The 18,473-nt window shown below is 37.4% G+C and overlaps 1 protein-coding gene across 1 annotated transcript in view; it reads left to right on the top strand.

Moving 5' to 3' along the window:
* The first annotated feature begins 610 nt into the window (after nt 1-610).
* TEX9 (testis expressed 9) overlaps nt 611-18,473 on the top strand; it is a 26,482-nt gene continuing 8,619 nt past the window's right edge. Inside the window, exons 1-9 of the mRNA XM_082488888.1 lie at nt 611-670; nt 746-840; nt 1,783-1,846; nt 3,416-3,486; nt 7,178-7,226; nt 8,262-8,347; nt 9,871-10,049; nt 13,764-13,846; nt 16,198-16,371. Coding sequence (XP_082345014.1) covers nt 626-670; nt 746-840; nt 1,783-1,846; nt 3,416-3,486; nt 7,178-7,226; nt 8,262-8,347; nt 9,871-10,049; nt 13,764-13,846; nt 16,198-16,371 — 846 coding nt within the window. The 5' untranslated portion in view covers nt 611-625. The remainder of the gene's footprint in view (nt 671-745; nt 841-1,782; nt 1,847-3,415; nt 3,487-7,177; nt 7,227-8,261; nt 8,348-9,870; nt 10,050-13,763; nt 13,847-16,197; nt 16,372-18,473) is intronic.

Here is an 18,473-nt window from a genome sequence, read left to right as displayed (position 1 = left end):
AACAGACAACCACCACAGAAAACTGGGAACAGAAAACACAAGAGAGACGACAGCACAAAAGAGCAGTAAATAGGGTGGAACAGTTGCCGTAAGGCTGCAAATGCAGGAGTTTAACACACTGAAATGAAGGGATGCTGGCGGGACAACACGTAGCGAGGCCAAAAGGCTCAAACGGAAGGGTTGTAATAACTATTACAGTAATAACTGTAACGCTGCCTCAGACCTTATCACTTCCCCCTCGCCTGAGTCCATGGCGGCCCGGCGCCATGCCAGGAGCCTGCTGATCCCCGACCTCGGGTCAGGGGTCCTGTCCCCGTGCCCTCGGGTCGCAACCGCTGTCACAGGGCTCCCGACATGGTGGCACCAAGCCGCGCGAGGGACAGGGGGGACGAAGCGTTCCAGCTTCCCTCCGCCCGGCACCCAGCGCTGAAACGCGGCCGCCCCCGTCCCGGCCCTCCGCGCCCAGCGGCGCCAGGACGCCTGGCCGGGCAGGAAAGCAAGCCGCGACGGCGGCCGCCCCTCGGCCGAGGAGGGGAGGGAGGCAGAGTCACCACCCCCGCGGTGGCGGCGGCAGCCGGTTGCCCTGGCGAAGGCGACGCCACGCAGCGGCCTCCGCGCGAACAAAATGGCGGCAGGCGGCGGGGTCCGGCGGGGTGGGGGCTTGCTCGGGGTAAGGCGAGCGGCGGCAGCGGGACGGGGTGACCGTGCCGTCCTCGTCCCGCAAACGCTCTCCTCCTCGCTGCAGGTGCGGAGAGCGCCCGGCGGCCCCCCGGTGCCGTTCGCCGCCTCAGGGACCGGCGTGGTGAGCAGCGACTTGCTGGCCAAGGAGGCGGAGTACAAGTAAGGAGGCGGCCGGGGGCGGCGGCGGCCGGGCCCTGTCACCGCAGCCTTGTCCCGCTGCCCGCCCCAGCGGAGGTTACAGTTAATATTCACTCTGTCTGAGTGCCTCGACTCGTTCCCCCAAAGCGTACAGATGAGAGTACCAAAAGCGACGTTTTAAATTTTCCCCGCCACGGTTTTACGCGGGCGCCTCAGGGCGGGCTGTGCGCTGCTCCAGGCCGCACCTTGGTGCCACAGCATCGGGCCTTAGAATTTTCTGCATTTAAAACATTGACGCTTCTTTAACATTACAAAATATAAGTGCTTAAGCCTGTTAAAAAAGCTTAAAAGCTTTTAAGTTTGTGACAAATGCAGTGAAAGCACATGTAAAAGCTCTCGCTGTTACCTGCTGGTTCTTGGCCCCTGTGCGTGGTGAGGGTGTACGAGCAGCCATGTCTGCAGAACTCGTGTAGTCACACTGTGTGAAAAGCTATAAAGCGAAGCATGAAGGAACACAAGGTTATTTTAACCTGTACAGATGTTTAGCGACACATTTTAATTACATGATCAAGTGATGTAATCGTGCATGACTCCTTCCCCAACCCCTGCTGCTAAGTATACCTAAGGTAAGGATTGTGTTAAAAACAGAAAGCATTGAGGAAATGAAGACATGAAATGTGTATTAAGCAATGACATGGCCAAAACCAAGAACGCCCTTTACCTCTCAGAATTGTAGTCTAAACCTTACTGTTTAATGGATATAGGTGTTTTATTGCTATTGATTTGACAGAAACCCAGGAGATTGTTGAAATGTAACTTTGTTAGTACCCTGAAATATAAGGCAGTGTTCCTTTGTAGGAGTTATTAAAATTTCACTTAGTTCAGGCAGAGCTACTGTCATGCTTACCTTTATTCCTTTTAAATATTTCAAAAACTCAGTGGCAAGCATTCTTACTCTTTCAGGCAACTGAATGCAGAATTAGAAGCAAAAACAGCAAAACTGGTGCGTCAGGCCGAAGAAGTAATGGTGAGTAGGCTAAGTAGACTTATGTAATTTAATCTTGATTCACATGCACACAGGGTCAAGTTTCAAAAGAAATTATACCATGATAACTAGAAGCATTTTGGTTTCAAATGCAATCTAAGCTTTTAATTTCTTTTTTTTCCCCCACAATAGTAAACTTCTACCAAAAACACTTCTAAAAATAGTTTTTATATAATTTCATCAGGTAGGTAGATGTTCATATAGATGCATAGAACATTTGTGCAGATGAAGCCACATAAAAAGACTTGTTTATGATGTTTAAGAAAAGTATCTGTAGGTGGTTTTGTGTCTTAAATACTAAAAAAATAATTAGTATTTGAAAACCAGATAGTGTTGCAATAACATCCCAGTAAACCAGGATCTACACTGTTCAAGATGAAAAAAACCCCAAAGAATAAGCAACAAAAATAGAAAATATGTAGTTAGTAAGAAAGAAACTTTCTTAAAACAGAAAAATTTCCTGTTTATCATCAGTGTTATCTTTTAACATTGCTGTGGCTGTGTAGCAGATAGAGTCATGTTTTTGGATAAAAATTGGATAAATTAAAGAAAAGGAACAGGGGACGTGTGGTTTATACCCAAAACTGGAGAAGGTGTTCTGCATATTGGATATATTAATTGTAAGTGCACTCACTCAAATAAATGAGGCATAAAAAGCAAAATATTAAGTCTTCTGGAAAGCGATACTTGTATGCACTTCTCCTATTACTGAAACTTCATTTTTAAGTCCCGTGAAAACATATTCTTCTCGTGAGCTGTGATAAGCTAAGGCTAACTGCTTGGCATTTGAACAGAAGCAGATGAAGTGTCCAAAATAGCATCTAGTCTCTTTCCTTTAAAAAACAGCAACAACAAAACCATTTCTTTTTTTCTCCTTCTCTAAATACAGCAGAAGATCAAATATTCTTAGGACACTTAATATACCACAAGGCACTGCCAGATTGCACAGATACGTTTAACAACAAAAGAAAAACAGTCCAAGTTTAAAAAAAACAACCAAACAAAAAGAACACCAAACTGGACAATTGCATTTTGTTCTGGATTATGCTTCCTAACTGTAACTTAGCAACATAGAAGCTGTCTGAACATGCAGATTGAATTGTTCTCTAAAGTACATACAACATATCAATGCGCAATTACGGTTGTACTGCATGAATAAAGATTTCTTTTTAAGGCTTATTGTGCAATATGGGAAATTTAAAATTTGTTCCACCTGCTGTGAATTGCTACTCCTGTATTTTATAAAAGAAGGAGGGAGTGTAAGAGCACCTCTGATGATGTTAAGCTGGGCAAAAGTTTTATGGGCAAAAGGCAATTACATGTTGTGGAGCAGAAATACATGTTGGGGGATAGCAATGGCATTTTAATTTTTATCCATCTTTTCCTGTGTTTGAGAAGTTATTTTCCACAGCAGACTATAGTTTCCATTCTTTTTCATAGTAGACTATAGTTGCTCTGATCTGCGATTTACAAATGTGTAATTTGTCTTTAATGGATTATATTCCCCAAAATTTGACTACTTTTTTTTTTTTTTTTTTTTTTGTAATAAAGAAAGGCCAACAGGAGATACTATCCAGACAAGTTTCAGTACAGACTAAGTCATGTGAAGATGACAGACAGAGGTATGTGATTTACAACTGCTGCATATAACTCGTGGGGTATCTTTCGTACTGATCCTGCACACCCTGACTTGTGCCCTAGTCAGGCTACTGTTTTATCTGTCTTTGCAGCATACTGGATTGGTGAAGTCTAAACTTTTTCCTATTATTTGAAACAGTTGATACTAAATGAGTGTTGTTCCTTGTTATTTCAAGGAAGTCTTAATTTTGCTGAAATGTTCTAGCTAGGATACTAAGTACTGCTGAGATCTGTAAAAAAGCAAGGTAAGGTAACAGGTTTCTTTGCAGTGCAAAACAGTAGACACTCAGCAGTAGATGTTTTTTAACCAGTTCAGCTGACAAAGTGAAGAAATAGATACTGATTCACATTTAACTTGGCCTAAATGTTCCTGGGACAGGAAGTGCTTGATAAAAAAAAAAAAAAACCAACAAAACAAAAACCAAACACAAAAAACCTGCCAGACAGACGCTCAGCTGCCACCCTCTGGAACTTGGGTATCATTACACTTCAGAGGTTGACATACCTTTAGCCTGTATGAACATGCGTACAGCAGTGGGGTTTGGCCTGTATGTTCGAACCGTTTGGCTCTAGAGTGGTTACATAGCTGTATTTACTTAGTTGTTCAGGGGCGTTATTATTTACTTGGTTGTTCAGGGGTTTGTATGTTGATAGTACAGGAAGTGGGTGAATTTAAGATAGACTAATACACAGTTTACCAAAGATCTGATCTGGTAGGTTCCTAAATTTATAATCTGGATAGCAAAGGTACAGGGCCAGACTACAAGGTGCTTCAAATGTTAGGCTGCAGTGGGAAAACTGTTTTGAAATAGTAGATATGAAAGGCTGCTAGAGGTGATAAAATATTTACTTTTGTGAAGAGTAAAAACAAAAACAAGAAGTGAGGGGTTTTATGTACGTAAAAAGGTTTTCAGTACAAAAAAAGGTGTGACAGCAAGTCTGTGACAGAAGCCTGGCTATACCAGCAAAAGTTTGCTACTATAGTTAAAATTATCCCTGAACTATTTTAAAGCCGTATCTGTCAGTTGTAGAGGGAAACCAAACCAAAACAAAACCAAACCAACTTGTGTTATCAATATAATTATGCTTTGCAAAGAAGTTCTGGATCTTGCTTTAGTTGTATGTTCTGTTAGAGGGATTTTGAACAGTAGACAGAAGATTTTTTAAGAACTTCAAACTGGAGTTGAGTTACTGGGATGTTTTATGAGGTAAGGTGATTGGAGCATTCAACCCCACAAAGGGAGTTAACAGTTTTGATGGTATACATTTGAAATAAATGGGAGTGTGAGAATTAAAAAAAATAAAATTGGCAATTAGCATGTCAGAGTAGCAGCTGATCTATCGATTACTTACATAAATTGAAACACCTTAAAACAGTCACAGTCTCTGTTCTGGTAAACATTTATGTGAATGAAGAGTTGAAATCCCATCCTGTAGTGAAAAAATTAGAATTGTGTGCTAGGAATTAGGCACACTTGTTATCCATGAGTGAACATTGAGGCGATTCAATTAGATTAGTTCCAAGTATTTAATACTCGATTTAATTTTTGTTGTTTTTTTTTTTTCAAAATTTTGCAAGCAGATAGGCCATAAATCTAAAGGAAGCACTTGAGATAGTTTTGAAACCAGTTCCAGTGATTCCTTTAAGGATAACGAACACTAAAGCAACTGGAAAGAGGGGAAGAAATTGAAGCAAATAAAGGGGTAGTATTGGATGGGGGGGGGGGCGGTTAAGAGAAAAAAATGAGTAAGCAAATTAAAAAAAAAAAAAGGCAACAAATAGTTAAGTCACTCTCCAACTCAGTGTATATTTTAAAATAAGTTGTTCTGGAGTTTTTATAGCATAATTTTTGCAGAGAAATTTGAATTACATAGAGACAAAGCAGCTCCAGTGACACTGCATTGAAATCAGCTTTTGTTTACACTTTCACTCTTCAGAGCATTGCCAGGCTCATGGCGATGGGAACTGTATGCGCATGGGCAAGCATGCTATAGGCTTTGAATAGGATTAGGAAACACAAAGGGTTTGCTCATGCACATGCATCTCGTGTTTACATGCAGAGATGGGATTGTTAAACATTAGCTTCTGTTGCAGTGTTGCCACAATCCTCTAGCTACTTATTTGTATACCTTTTTAGGATTTACGCATTAATTTCACTTACCAAACAACTATAGAACTGTATTATGAGGTTTTAAACATGGGTTGTCATGTATGGGGAAGAGGAAGAGGAAAGAAACCATTAAGGTTAAACAAGTTTGAGAAATTTAGTGAAAAGGGGTGTGTGTGTGTTTTTGTTTTTTTTTTTTAAATAAGGCCCTGAGGCAACAGATATAGTAGGAAGAAGTTAGCCTATTGATGGAAAACAACATTATTGTTTTCTTGAATATACAGTGTTGTATTTTCATATTTTTCAGAATAACCTATAACTGCTATTTCTGTGGCAGCAAATCCTCACTTTCTGCATGCCCCTAAAGGTAGCCAATAGGAAGGAAGCATGAGGAAAATAGGGTAAATAGACAAAAACTAATCATCCTGTTCTTGAAGTCTGTTGCCAACCACACACAGACGATTTCTCCAGGTTTTTTTTTTTTGGATTAATAAAATCTGGAGCTTTGCGCAGATAATTCTTGCTGATGAATGGATGTCTGTGAAATTTTTAAAGGCGAGATCTAAACATTTGCTCAAATCAGCTGGGCAAAAAAAATTGAGGTGACTTGATGTGCCTGAAATTTAAATTTTATTCCAAATATTTTATAAGCCAGCATTTTAATTGAAGTAAAAAATTATAAAGGGTAGTAAAAAAGTAGCCTTTCAGTGTAGTAACACAGATTCACATAACTCATTCTGAAAGCAAAAAGTCATATATATGACAAGAAACTTGACCTGAATTATACACAGCATGCTAAAATTTTCTGCTTGTTTCCAGCAGGTTTTAAAAATAATCATTTAACCTGAAGTTCAGTTAGTAAGAAGTGTGGGTTTCAGCCAAATAAGCAGATAAGAAAGCTGCTTTTTTATTCCTGTTTTTTCATTTGTGAAATTGATACAATATTTGTAATAGGTATTTCAGAGAAAATTCTGTAAGGCTTAATTTACAAATTGCTCCCACCTCATATTCACTTGATAATGCCTGTCAATTGACTTGACAACAGTCAATCTGAGCATACAATTGCACTCCCTCTTAGGATGTGGAAGACACTGGTTTATATCTTAATTTTCTTTGTATTAATTCAGGGATTTGTGTGTCAAGTACACATATCAATCACTGAGCTGTTGGTGATCTTTGGTAATGGATTGTCAGTCTCTCTTGTTGAAGATAACACTCTGCATACTGGCTAAGTACTCCCTGGTACAGGGAATCATTGATCTAATAAGCCAGTAGGTGCAGCAATCGCCTGAATTGCAAGAGATGAGATTGTAAACTGTTGTATTGCATACCCTAGACTTACCAAGTGATTTACATAGCAAATGGGACAGAATGGAAAGACAGAGAATGAGACTGAATTTATGATTGAACTTAGTATATGTTCCCACCTTAGCTATGTTGTTTATTCTAGACATATCAAATGTTATTCTCCCGATTCTGACAGGGGGGGTGAATTTTTATTGTAAAATGTTTATTTTGTTGTACATGTTCTGTGAATTTTTATTTTTTAATTTTTTTTTTCCTGCAGAGATCCACTCTGTCCTGAAGCTTCATCTCTTACACACTCATATGCCAAGGTATCATAGTCAAAACTATCCTGGTTAATTTATCTTTTAGTATAATTTCCACATATTACTTCTGTTTTTGAGGCTGTGCTATGCTGGGGACTAATATGGGTGGGAAGCCAAAAGGAAGTGATGTTCAAAGCAGTGCTATAGGGAGTGTTGCTAGGGTTTCTCAGTGCCGCTGGTGGTTAAGTGGACTTACATCATGTTTATTTTTTGTGTTCTAAGTTTCCTCTGTAGTCTGTAAAGCATTGACAGAAGTGTTCAGTGTTTTGAACATCAAATTAAGAACTCCAAGTGCAAAATACTAGAACATAATTAATGTCTTCCTTTCTTCCTTCCCACAGTAGTATAATACTAAAGGCAGTGCTACTGTCTTCTAGATGTAATAATAAACAAGTAGTGAAAATAACTGAATACAGGAAGGAAAATATAATGGAAAAACGAGATTGAGATTAGGAACAAACTTCCTAGTCTCCAAATTCAATTACATTGAGTCTTTTAGGAGGTGAGCTAAAGCTTCCAAAATCCTGTCTTCAGTTATTTGTCAGAACGCAGTAGAAAAAAAATTCTGATTTTTGAAGAATATTTATGTGGGTGAAAGTAAGAAAAATATTGTTAATCTTCCTTCTACAGGGAATGTATAAGATTAAACTAATGCATAAAAATAGCATGTTTTTGAAGGTACGGTAAGCATTTTTCAAAGAAATGCACTCTGTTGACAGTCCAATAGTTAATATCTTGATAATCACAGAGAGCCTTGCTTATGCATGAGTTTATTATGAGTATGTATGCAAAAACTCCCACACGCAAATGACTATTGGATGTATTATAATTCAGGCATACGGACATCAAAGCTGCAAGATAAAGATGAGTGCAAAAAAACCCTGAAAAATTGCGCTTTTAAGAGTTTGAAAAACATACATTGAAAAGTATCCTTAAATCTGAATATATGAAAAAGAAAAAAACAACACAAAACCCATTAGAAAAATGTAATACCTAACTAATTTTTTAAAAGATCACTACTTTCTGAAAAAAATTTTGTAGCTAGCAAACAAGAAGAAATGTGCTTCGGTGCCCACAGCTCAGAACAGACCATACTCTGGGAGTAAGGGAAAAAGAACAACTTCAAGGTATATTATACACATCTCTTTGTTTGTAATAAACTATTTTAGTTGCTCGTTTTGTCTGTCAGGTTATTTTTATTCATGTATGTTTCTACATTTATATATATTTGTGTAAATAAATGTATCAAACTCTCGGTCCTCCTCAGTCAGCTCCACCATGTAGCTATCTCTGTTTACTTGTACGGAGCACCAAAAATTACTAGCGAACATATGTGATTAATATTACAACAGTGAAACTGTTGCTTCCTGCTGAAGCACTTCTCAAGGCTGACAGTTAAACTCTGTTAACTCCTTCAGTGAAAGGATGGCTAATGAGCATACACATGGGAGGTACATCATCTGAGGCAACCTGAGAGAGCACACTTAAGTGATGCTGACTGATCTGTGATCAGACTTCTGGTGGGAAACATGAGGCCTTCGAGGGTCTCTCCTGTTGTGGTGAACCTTGGGCTCACAAGACAAGAGGCAATAATAGTACCACAGCTTTCAGGGGTTTCAAGCTGAAAAGCTTCAGCTCTGTAGATAGCAAATACAAGGTTGTAAAAGCAAGAAACGGAAATCTGGACAAAAAAAGAGTAGAGAAATGCATAAAATCCTGGGAACAAATAAAAACTGCCACAAGATATGGAAAAAAATACAAAATAGGATGAAAATTGTCTGCAAGGTGGCCAAATATGGAACTGACACAGGCTGAGGCTGTCTTTCAGGACTTGCTAGTCATTTGTGGACCCTTTGGACCTCCCTTGAGTGGTTCAGGGGAAGTTGTCGTGCTGGCACCACATAATGAGATTTAGAAGTGTAATTATGCACATACGGGACCTACAGGATGAACCCAAAGTTGTGGGAAAAAGTTAGCAGCTCAAAGGAGTTTGGAGGCTGCATTGGGATGAGGATATATTCAAATAAGAACTTAGGAGCTTCAGATCCTGTGGGAACTAATGTCATCTTTTAGAAAAGAAAGCTGAGGAGATACCCTATGTAGCAGATGTGTCCCATACCTTATGTTTTGGTTTTATGAAAACTTTGTTGTGCAACTTCTAGGATCAGTGATGTTTCCTAGGCCAGGCATCAAGATACAGAGATTGTGGTAAGGTAGGAGTACAGCTACAAAGGACAGAGTTCTAGAAGTTAACGTGCCTGGTAGGGGAAATAGCAGAATTTAAGGCAGAGGATAGTAACTAAAGCCAAGAGAGCATTCCTCTGTTTTTCTTTTACTCTGATTTCATTATGAAGTTGTTGGATGAGAAGACCACACCACAATCTTCTCAGTAGAAAATGGTACTTTTTCTCTGCATCCTACATATGATACGTAAAATCCTGTAACTGTTTATATAGAATACAGTAGAAGGTATCCTCCATAAAGAAAATGAGAAATTGCTATCAATGCATCTTTCGTATGAATGTGAGCAATGAAGTTGCACTAGGTAAATAACTCTGTATACTTTTAAAAATAGCAAATATGCTATATTTTCGTACATTTTTTTTTTACAAATTTGAAATCTAGGGTTTGCTTTTTGGTTTTTTTTTAGTTCAAAAATAACCAACCTGGAAGTACAAAGTGCTGATGATGTCGCAATACTGGAAGATTGCGTAGATTTTTCTTTAGCAAAAACAATAAGCAAAATTGAAGAAAAACTAGAGAAAGGAGACTTGCCAGCTTGTCTAGATGATGATATTATTCCAAGTGTTGGAAAAGAAATTGGAGCAGGTAGGTTTCCTCCCATGGCTAAGTACTTTTATTCTTACTTCCTGATTGTTAGAAATTGGTTCTCCTGGGGGAGAAAAGTAAGAGTTTCTGGATTAGTTACAGGGAAAGCTCTAAAGCCCTTAAGTTAGAGGGAAAAGGGGAAGAAGATTTTTCTTCATGTAGTCCTAGAGGAAGATCAGGTCACATATGAGTAGTCATAGGAAAAAGTGAATTTTTATCTTGATGTCCACCTTGTAGAAAGACATTTGGATGGTAACATATGTTGAATATGTGCATAACATTTGATTCATTTCACTGGGGAAATAGAAATGCATCATGCTAAGTTTCCACTTCCAAAAAGATGGGCTTCAGTCCTTTGCACAGATTCTGCCTTTAGAGCAAAAAGCCTTTCCTCAGATCAATGCTGTAGATCTTAGTAAGTAGCTTAAATGAAGTAGTGTTTTGACTGTGGTGCTTGAACGAGAATCCTCCAGATACTTTCCCACTACAGATGGTGTGTTTATGTTTGTCCTAGAAATAGAGTAGGAAAGGGATTGCAACATTTGCCAGTGAGGCTAAAGGCATGACACACATCTGCCTTTTTGGTTCTGGTGTGATGAAAGTGGGTTTATCTAGTTTCTTACAATGCTAAAGCAATCATGGAGTCAGATTCACTGCAGTACTACGAAATGTCCCAAAGTACTTCTTTTAATGTAACAACTTGATGTCAACAAGCATGCCAACACACAAATAGCTTGATTTCTAGCCTTGTGTAATTCTGCGCAAGCCTTCTGTTAATAAGTCTCCCAAAACAGATCCTCAGATATATTTGTTTATAGTTCTTGTTCCTGAACTAAAAAGAAATTGCTTTGGACTGCATTGGAAGCTTACAGCAAATTCAAGATAACTCAAGAAGAGTTATTATTACTGGTATCTAGTAATAAAGTCTTGTGGACCAATGGCATGCATTTGAGTATTGAGAATTGTTTCTGTAACTTTAATGATGAAATGAAATGAAAATACTCTGGATTGCTTTTTGCTTTTTAAATTTGATATTGACTGTTTAGAACACTCCAAATGCCTCCTTAATATGCTAAATTGCAGAGCAGGCTAGCAGTGTCAAACTCACAGAACAGTTAAGAGTTTTCACAAGGAAGTAGATGTAGATACTAAATAGGCCCTGTTACAGAGTGGGCTGATCCCTTAGTGGGAATCTCCTAGTGAGGGATTCTTTAGGCATATGTGCCTGTGCTAGAGTTTTTAAGCCAACATGCTGATAAGGTTCCATAGCATTGTCCTTTCCCTGAGCTTCTTGCAGCACTCTTCCTGGAGTTAGGTAGTCATTTTTCTGTCAACAGAATAGCTTACTTTATTTTTCTCAGGGGGTGTTTTTGTGGGTTATAACTCAACTCTGCAGTAACAAGCAATGATATAAACACATAGACATGTAGAAGGCTGAAAATGTAGCTCTATTTTTATCTAATATACCCACACACAAATAAACAAAATACCTGAATGTGTTGTCGCACTTCGTGTTAATCTTCAGATTATCTTAGGAGTTCAAGACACCTATTCTTTCTTGTAGGGTATCAGAGTCTCTCAGATGTTCTTTCCTTGTTACCATTCCCTAAACTGTTGTTTACTTTATAACTTGGGACCACCCTATTAAGTGATACCCCTCCCCCTTATCAGCCTCATCAGGTGATTAAAATTGACAAATTAGGAACTAACTTTGGATCATAGCTGCCTCCCAAGGCCGATCTGGTTCTACTTGTGCTCTTGGATTTTCAACAAGGTTTACTATGAAGTGCTCTTAATGACTCAGAGCTATCAAAAACAGAAGATAAGTTGTCTGTGGACTAGTAACTGAGTAAAAGAGGAAACAACATGTTAAAAAGAAACAACCAGTTTTTCGAAGTAGTGACACAGTCCTGGAGTGATCCGTCACAGAGCTTACGTTATTCAATATACAGGAAAGTAATCTGGGAAAAAGGAATAATAGCTGGTAAAAAAAATGTATTTGAAACAACGATTTTAGTTAAAGCTGACATTGAAGTATTGTAGAAGTTTATATGCAGCATTAAAGAGTGCAAAGTAAAGGTGATAGAAAAAAAACACCACCAATTATACCTATGTCTGAGTTGGACTTTGTTTAGTTATTACCAATGTAGATGTCTCCAAAAGCATAAGCTTATTGCTTGTTCACAGTGGGAAAGGCAAATTGATTGTTAGAAATCCTTCAGAAGATAACAGAAAACAAAACACTGTACTGTTATCGTGATGCCATTATGTAATTAATGCTACCCCATCTCGAAGATGAGACACACCCCATCTCAAAACCAGGTTGTTGAAGTAGGAAAGTGTCGTGGCTTAGATACAGGACAGAGTATATAGTAGCAATTAGAAATGTGGAACATCTTGAATTTGAATCTTCAATTTGAAAACAAAACAATTGAGGGCAATATGAAAGATTCTGTAATGAAAACAGTAATGGTAAAGGGACAGCTGTATTTTTGTAATGCAAACGCTAGTAAATGCCACATTAACTTGGATTTAAAGCAAGCTTACAAAGTGTTTTTCTTTCACATAATGCATAATTAAATTAGCCAACTCATTGCCACAGGATCTTGTGAATGCCAGACTACGATATTTTTAATGAAAAAAACTTAATAATATAGAAGTGCATGAAAGAATATTAAACTTGATGGCTTCAATATGGTGTCTATCTCAGGATAGCCACCAGTTACCAGAAGCTCACATGCATATAACAGGAGGAAAAAAATCAGTCTGTATCTTATATTTTCATGGTGTTTTCCTAAACCCTACTTAGTATTGGCCTCTGCAGAGTTTCAACTGAAGCCACAGTTGACAGTTGATAAGGGAAGGTGGGTGAAATTAAAAAAATTCCTATTACAGCAAATGAACACGTGTACACACCCATCCCTTCATGTTCAGCTCCAGATGCTCCTCCTCCTCTTTTTTCTTTTCCCCTTGTGCCAACTGTGAATAATGGTTATTCCTAGGTTGCTCAACGTGATCCTCATACTGTTTCCATACTTTGTGCCTGTGGAAGTTAAGGGAGAGTTCCTTGTGAACGATCTGGGGAAACGGTGGGGATTAGGGAGTAACAAACCATACTGTTCATACGCAGCTTGTTTTTTCATGACAGTAGTACATTTCTTAGGTGTCTAAGAGCAAGAAAGTACTTAATTTGGAAAAAACATCTGATAAAATTGATTTAATTTTAAACTATTAATTGAATAATGTTAGCACTGTACTTTAAAAAAGCATAGACTGTTGTGTGGGAGGAGTATTTACCTATTAGGAGTGTTTTGCAGTCTACATTTAATTCCTTCTTGTGAGCAGTTTAAAACTACTTTGGGTGTAACTACACAAATTGGAGCTACAGATTAATTGCAATGCAGACATGTATCCTACAAAAGTATCCAATAAGTTTCAATTTTGAGAATTATGAGTCTTTTACATTTTAAAGATGTTGAGTGCAGTCATTGAAAGGAAAAATCTATACAAAGCTTCACCTAAGATTGAGAAACTTGCAACATTTATTTAGAAATCTGAGTTTTTATTTGCCCATTTCTCTTTAATAATTACAAACAATGTGGTATGTTTTTAAAAACAAGAAGATGAAAGTGAGGTCTTACATCCATCTTGCTTCTTTTCTGCGTTGAATAATGAGTACCTGCAGATATTAAATGTAACTTTTTATGTTCACAGAAGCTCAAATCAGATTTCTTAAGGCAAAGCTACGTGTTATGCAGGAGGACCTGGATAGTGTAATGTGTGAATGCAGGAAAAAGGTAAGAGCTGAGTTTTCTTATCCGTAGAAATGGAGTGGCTTCTCCTTTAGCAAATAACCAAAACAGAATTCCCTCAACCTTTCCTTTTCAAGTATTAAGAACTAAGTGTCTATTTTTTAAAATTTGCTAAGAATTTAGAGTCAAGAATAGTAATTTCTGAATAAATGTGACCTTGGGCTAAACGCTTGCGAAATACACTTAATGAAAAAGAACTTGAGGCAGGAAAGAACCACTGGGAATGAGGACATGCCCCGACGTGCCCTGGCTGTAGGGACACTGTGGTGCTGCCGAGTGCCCTAGCCATCACTGCCGGGAAGGAGAGCGTTATCAGAGCCTGAGAAAAGGGAGGAGGACGCAGTAGCAGTCAGATGCAGATTTTGGTGTACAGAGTGCAGACGAGTGGTGCCCAGAACTGGGTGATTGGAGGAGAGGGATGTTTAGGGCAGAATGAGAAATAAAAAACCTGAGAAATTGAGTCAGGTGCTTTGGGTGTCCTTGGTGGAAGAAAGTGTGGAAACAGCTGATCTGTGATCTACTTTAACTGGAATATTGTAATCAAAACAGAAATTAGTCTTTCACTGTTCTCAAGATTACACTGCGGAGGACTATATTTGGAACTACATATTTGGGCAGATCAGACTAAAGTTAAGGCGTTGTGAAGCTACACGGATATTTTACTGTTAGAGCATACTACAAGTGAGTTTTGTGATCTACACTGTTTGCCAATACGTTTTCAGGTGATGCTCCAACATCTGGAACTGTAAATAGTTTGTGTCTGTCTGCCAGAGGGATCACCTCTTTTTCATGCAGTTGTAATCAAGCAAGGTTTTGAACTAACTTTCTGCTTTACACAATTAGATTATTCTTACTTGTGGTCTCTTAATTTCAAAACACTTTTTTCCACCTATTCCCCAGTCCCAAATGCGATGATGACATTCAAAACATATGGCAAGCCACCTATATGTTTTCTCTCAAGCTTTTAATTTAGAGTTAAGGAGCAGGATGATATTAAGTAAGTTTTTTGAGATGGGTGCCTGGAGAAAATCTTTAGAAGGAATTAGATTTTGATATTTTAGATCTGTACTTTATTTCATTTTTATCAATACAGATGCTGCTGCATTTCAATACTTTTATGCTGTGATCAGAAGAAAGTTGTTACATTAGATTTTAAAGACATTTTCATTTTCAAATCAAACATAATTTTGCCAGTAGCTATTGAACTTCATCATTCCATGCCAAAAATACTACAGAATTCAGTTACTATGGCAGATGACAGAAGACAACCTCGTACCTATTCTTGTCCTGCTCCCTTAGCACTCTGTATGTAAATGTATCATTTTGGGTACTAGTTTCTCTAGTGTGAAAATAACTCTATGACATTCAGAAGGTCACAAAAATTTCATATTGGCAAAACCTTGAGAAAAAAATCTGGATTTTGCTCCAATTCAGAGTCCAATTATTATAAGGAAGCGGGAAATCTGTTTTAAATATAAAGAAGTGGGAGTTTCTGAGGTGCGTGTGGTCACATGAAACTTAGCGTAAAGCACATATATTTTCCAGGTGAGAAGCATGTATTCATAGGGGCTGAGAGGACAGGAGAGAAAGACTTGTTTTCATAGAAACTCCGTTTCTGAATGTGCCTTGATTTCTTTTTTTTTAAAGAAATGAAGGGCATAATGTATCTCTGAAATAACCTACATTAATATTCACTTATAATGTGTAAAAGGTTATAAAAGAAAAATGCCTTGAAATTATAATGCTTAATGTGGGATGTAATTGCCAGTAGGTCATGAAGCTAATACAGGATTCACTTGATGTTAAGAGAATCTTGATTTTGAATACTTGATGTATCCTGATCATTAGAGCTTGCTTTTAAGTCAAAACCAGATAATCTTCTAAAACATAATGGATTGATTTATCAGTAATTATATTCTCTTCTTTTTCCCAGAATTTTTCCTAATGCGTGCATTTAGCTATTCTCACAAAAATGTCACAAAATATCTATGGGAAATCAAATGTTTTACATACTGCTACAAGACAGTTCTGCAGTAAAAAAACTGCAGAATATTAAAAAAATTTAAGCATTACCGTTTTTTGAAGCATTGTCCTGGCAAATTGGTGGTTTGTCTTCTTAGTTTCTCGTAGTTCTTTCCTTTCTTAAAATTGTTGTGAAACCCATCACGAAGGATCTAAACATTTAAAAATAACATAATTTTTAAAAATTGTTATCTCCATATCTACAATATGTATATTTTTACTACATTTTATTTACAAAACATTGCTATTGCGTTATCCTACTGCTTCCTTGCAGTAATTTAGTTGGTGTTTTTTTGTTAATTACTGTCAAATAGGATGATGAAAATCAGAATTTAAAATCTCGGCTTAAAGACATGGAAGAAGAAAACACCAGAATGCAACAAACAATCAGTATTCAACGTTCTCAGACGGAAAAATACAGAATGTTGTCACAAGAAGCAAACAAAAAAAGCGAAAGGTTACAACAAGAGGTCATAGCGCTAGAAAAGGTATTGCGTATATTAATCTCACTTATCTCATGAAAGGGAAAAAATGCATCAAATCACCCTCTGTACCCTACTTTGATAAATTCATATCCAGTGATCCCATTAGCATTTCATCTGTGTTAATAGTTTTACAAGTTGTATTTTTAAATGCTCTAATCACCTTTTTAAAGGAAGAAATAATATATTTTGCTAATTGCTTTTCTTCTGCTTCTACAATCATATATTTCTGTATTTTAAAATTAAACTCTTGTGTAAAAGACCCACAAGAGACAAACCAACCTTTTCAGAAACTGCGGTCAAATTCACAAAGGAATCTTGAAAAATACAGCCAAATTTTATTTTTCTGGTTTTAATTAGAATTATTAAAAAATACTTCTGGTTATAGGAGTTTTACTGTAAAGCATAGAACCTGGTGAACATTTTATAAAAAAAAACACCTGCAGCTTATATTAGTATCTTCTGGAGGTAGAGGAAGGGATGTGTCTTTGTTCTTGAAAATGGACTGTTTGAAAACCAGCCGCTCCAGTTTGGATGAATCAAAATCAACCCAGCTCCTGCTGTAGGCCACATACACAAAATTGTGTACGTGCCTGGTTGTGGCAGATGGCCTGCATACACAGCTTGCTTTGTTGTGAACTTAATCTAAAAGCAGCATGTGTTTTTCTTTAATTACTCAGAGCTAGAGAGGTTGACTTCAAAATCATGTAATATATATAGTATCGTGTAGTACATGTAATATAACCAGGAGAATCTTTCACTTAAAAATTCAGGGAAAACAGAACACAACTCAGCCTAACAAAGTCTTATTATGCTTCCATTAAATCATACTATGTATTTGCATAGTCATATTTTCATCTTCACATTATGTAGTTCTGGCATTTTAAAACAAAAACGTTCAAAGTTTGTGTGTTCTTTTTGTGCAGATACTTGGAGGTTCTAAGTTCCCTTACATAAGTACCCTGATTGTTGATTCTGTCAGGAAAAATATTTAATAGTGGTACTCATACTGCTCATCGGCTCACAGTAAATGGGGATTAGAGACATACAAAGTCCATTCTCTTAAAGCAAGACAGGATAGATAATGTCCAAACCATCCAGGACATAAGTTTAACCTGTACTTAAAGCTTTCTGTGATGGCAATTTCCATAACTTCCTTAGAAAATCTATGCTGGTTCTTGTACACAGGCACAGAAAGCTTATCCTGGTATATAGGAAATGTCTCTTGTGATGAAAAGTTCGTTCACTTCTGCTCTACAGCTACTGTATCCAAAATGCGGTCGCTTTCCTCGCTTGCCTTTTCTCTGGATCTACCATCCTCAGTTGCTTCCATTATTCCTAATAGGTTCTGTTTTCTAGATTTTCTCAAGGCTACTGATCAGACATGATCATGACAAATAGTGGTAGTCCTTTAAAATCCTGAGAAGGCAAAAAAGGCAGGAAAATGTAATGAATGGTTCTCTGCTAATTCAGAAGTTATTTAAAATATTTTTTCTGATATAAAAAATGAACTATTTTTTCTGCCAAAAATACACAATTAAAAATATTTTTTTCAGTAATTGCTTAAGTCTCCTATGGACTTGGCAATCTGAAAACTGTTTTATACTTTAGGTATGAAGTATTATTCAACATTATATAATTTATGTAGTTGTAGATTAATTCTAGACATACATTTTAAAAAATTTCCTGTGAACACAGGCCTGAATTTGTACTACTGTGCTACTAAACTCTCGAGACTCATACTTTCAGTCTAGAGAAAGTTTTCTGTATAGTTGAGATAGTAAAAATGTAGCCTCTGATTTTTGGGGTTTTATTGCTTTTGTTGTGATTTCTGTTGCAACATAAATGATACAAGACTTAAGTTTCAATACATGCCTTCCCAACCTTCCTTAGATTTTCAACAATTTACACAATTTCATTAATCCCCCAGCTACTTTTTTGTATGTGCCTAGGCAAAGATTCTCACCTAGTTCTCACTATTTACCTGAAACATGGTAGTTAATTTGTTATTTTTACACTTCCTTCTTTCGGTGTTTAGTCTCTGTGAACATTTCTGCTGGAACACTCACCTGCCTCAGGCAGCAGTTGAATTCTGGTGCTCCCCAAAA

This window comes from Vanellus vanellus (assembly GCF_965231255.1).
Source record: "Vanellus vanellus genome assembly, chromosome: 11".
NCBI lineage: Eukaryota > Metazoa > Chordata > Aves > Charadriiformes > Charadriidae > Vanellus > Vanellus vanellus.
The sequence above is the reverse complement of the archived record's forward strand: the minus strand, read 5'-3'. Positions and strand labels throughout refer to the sequence as shown.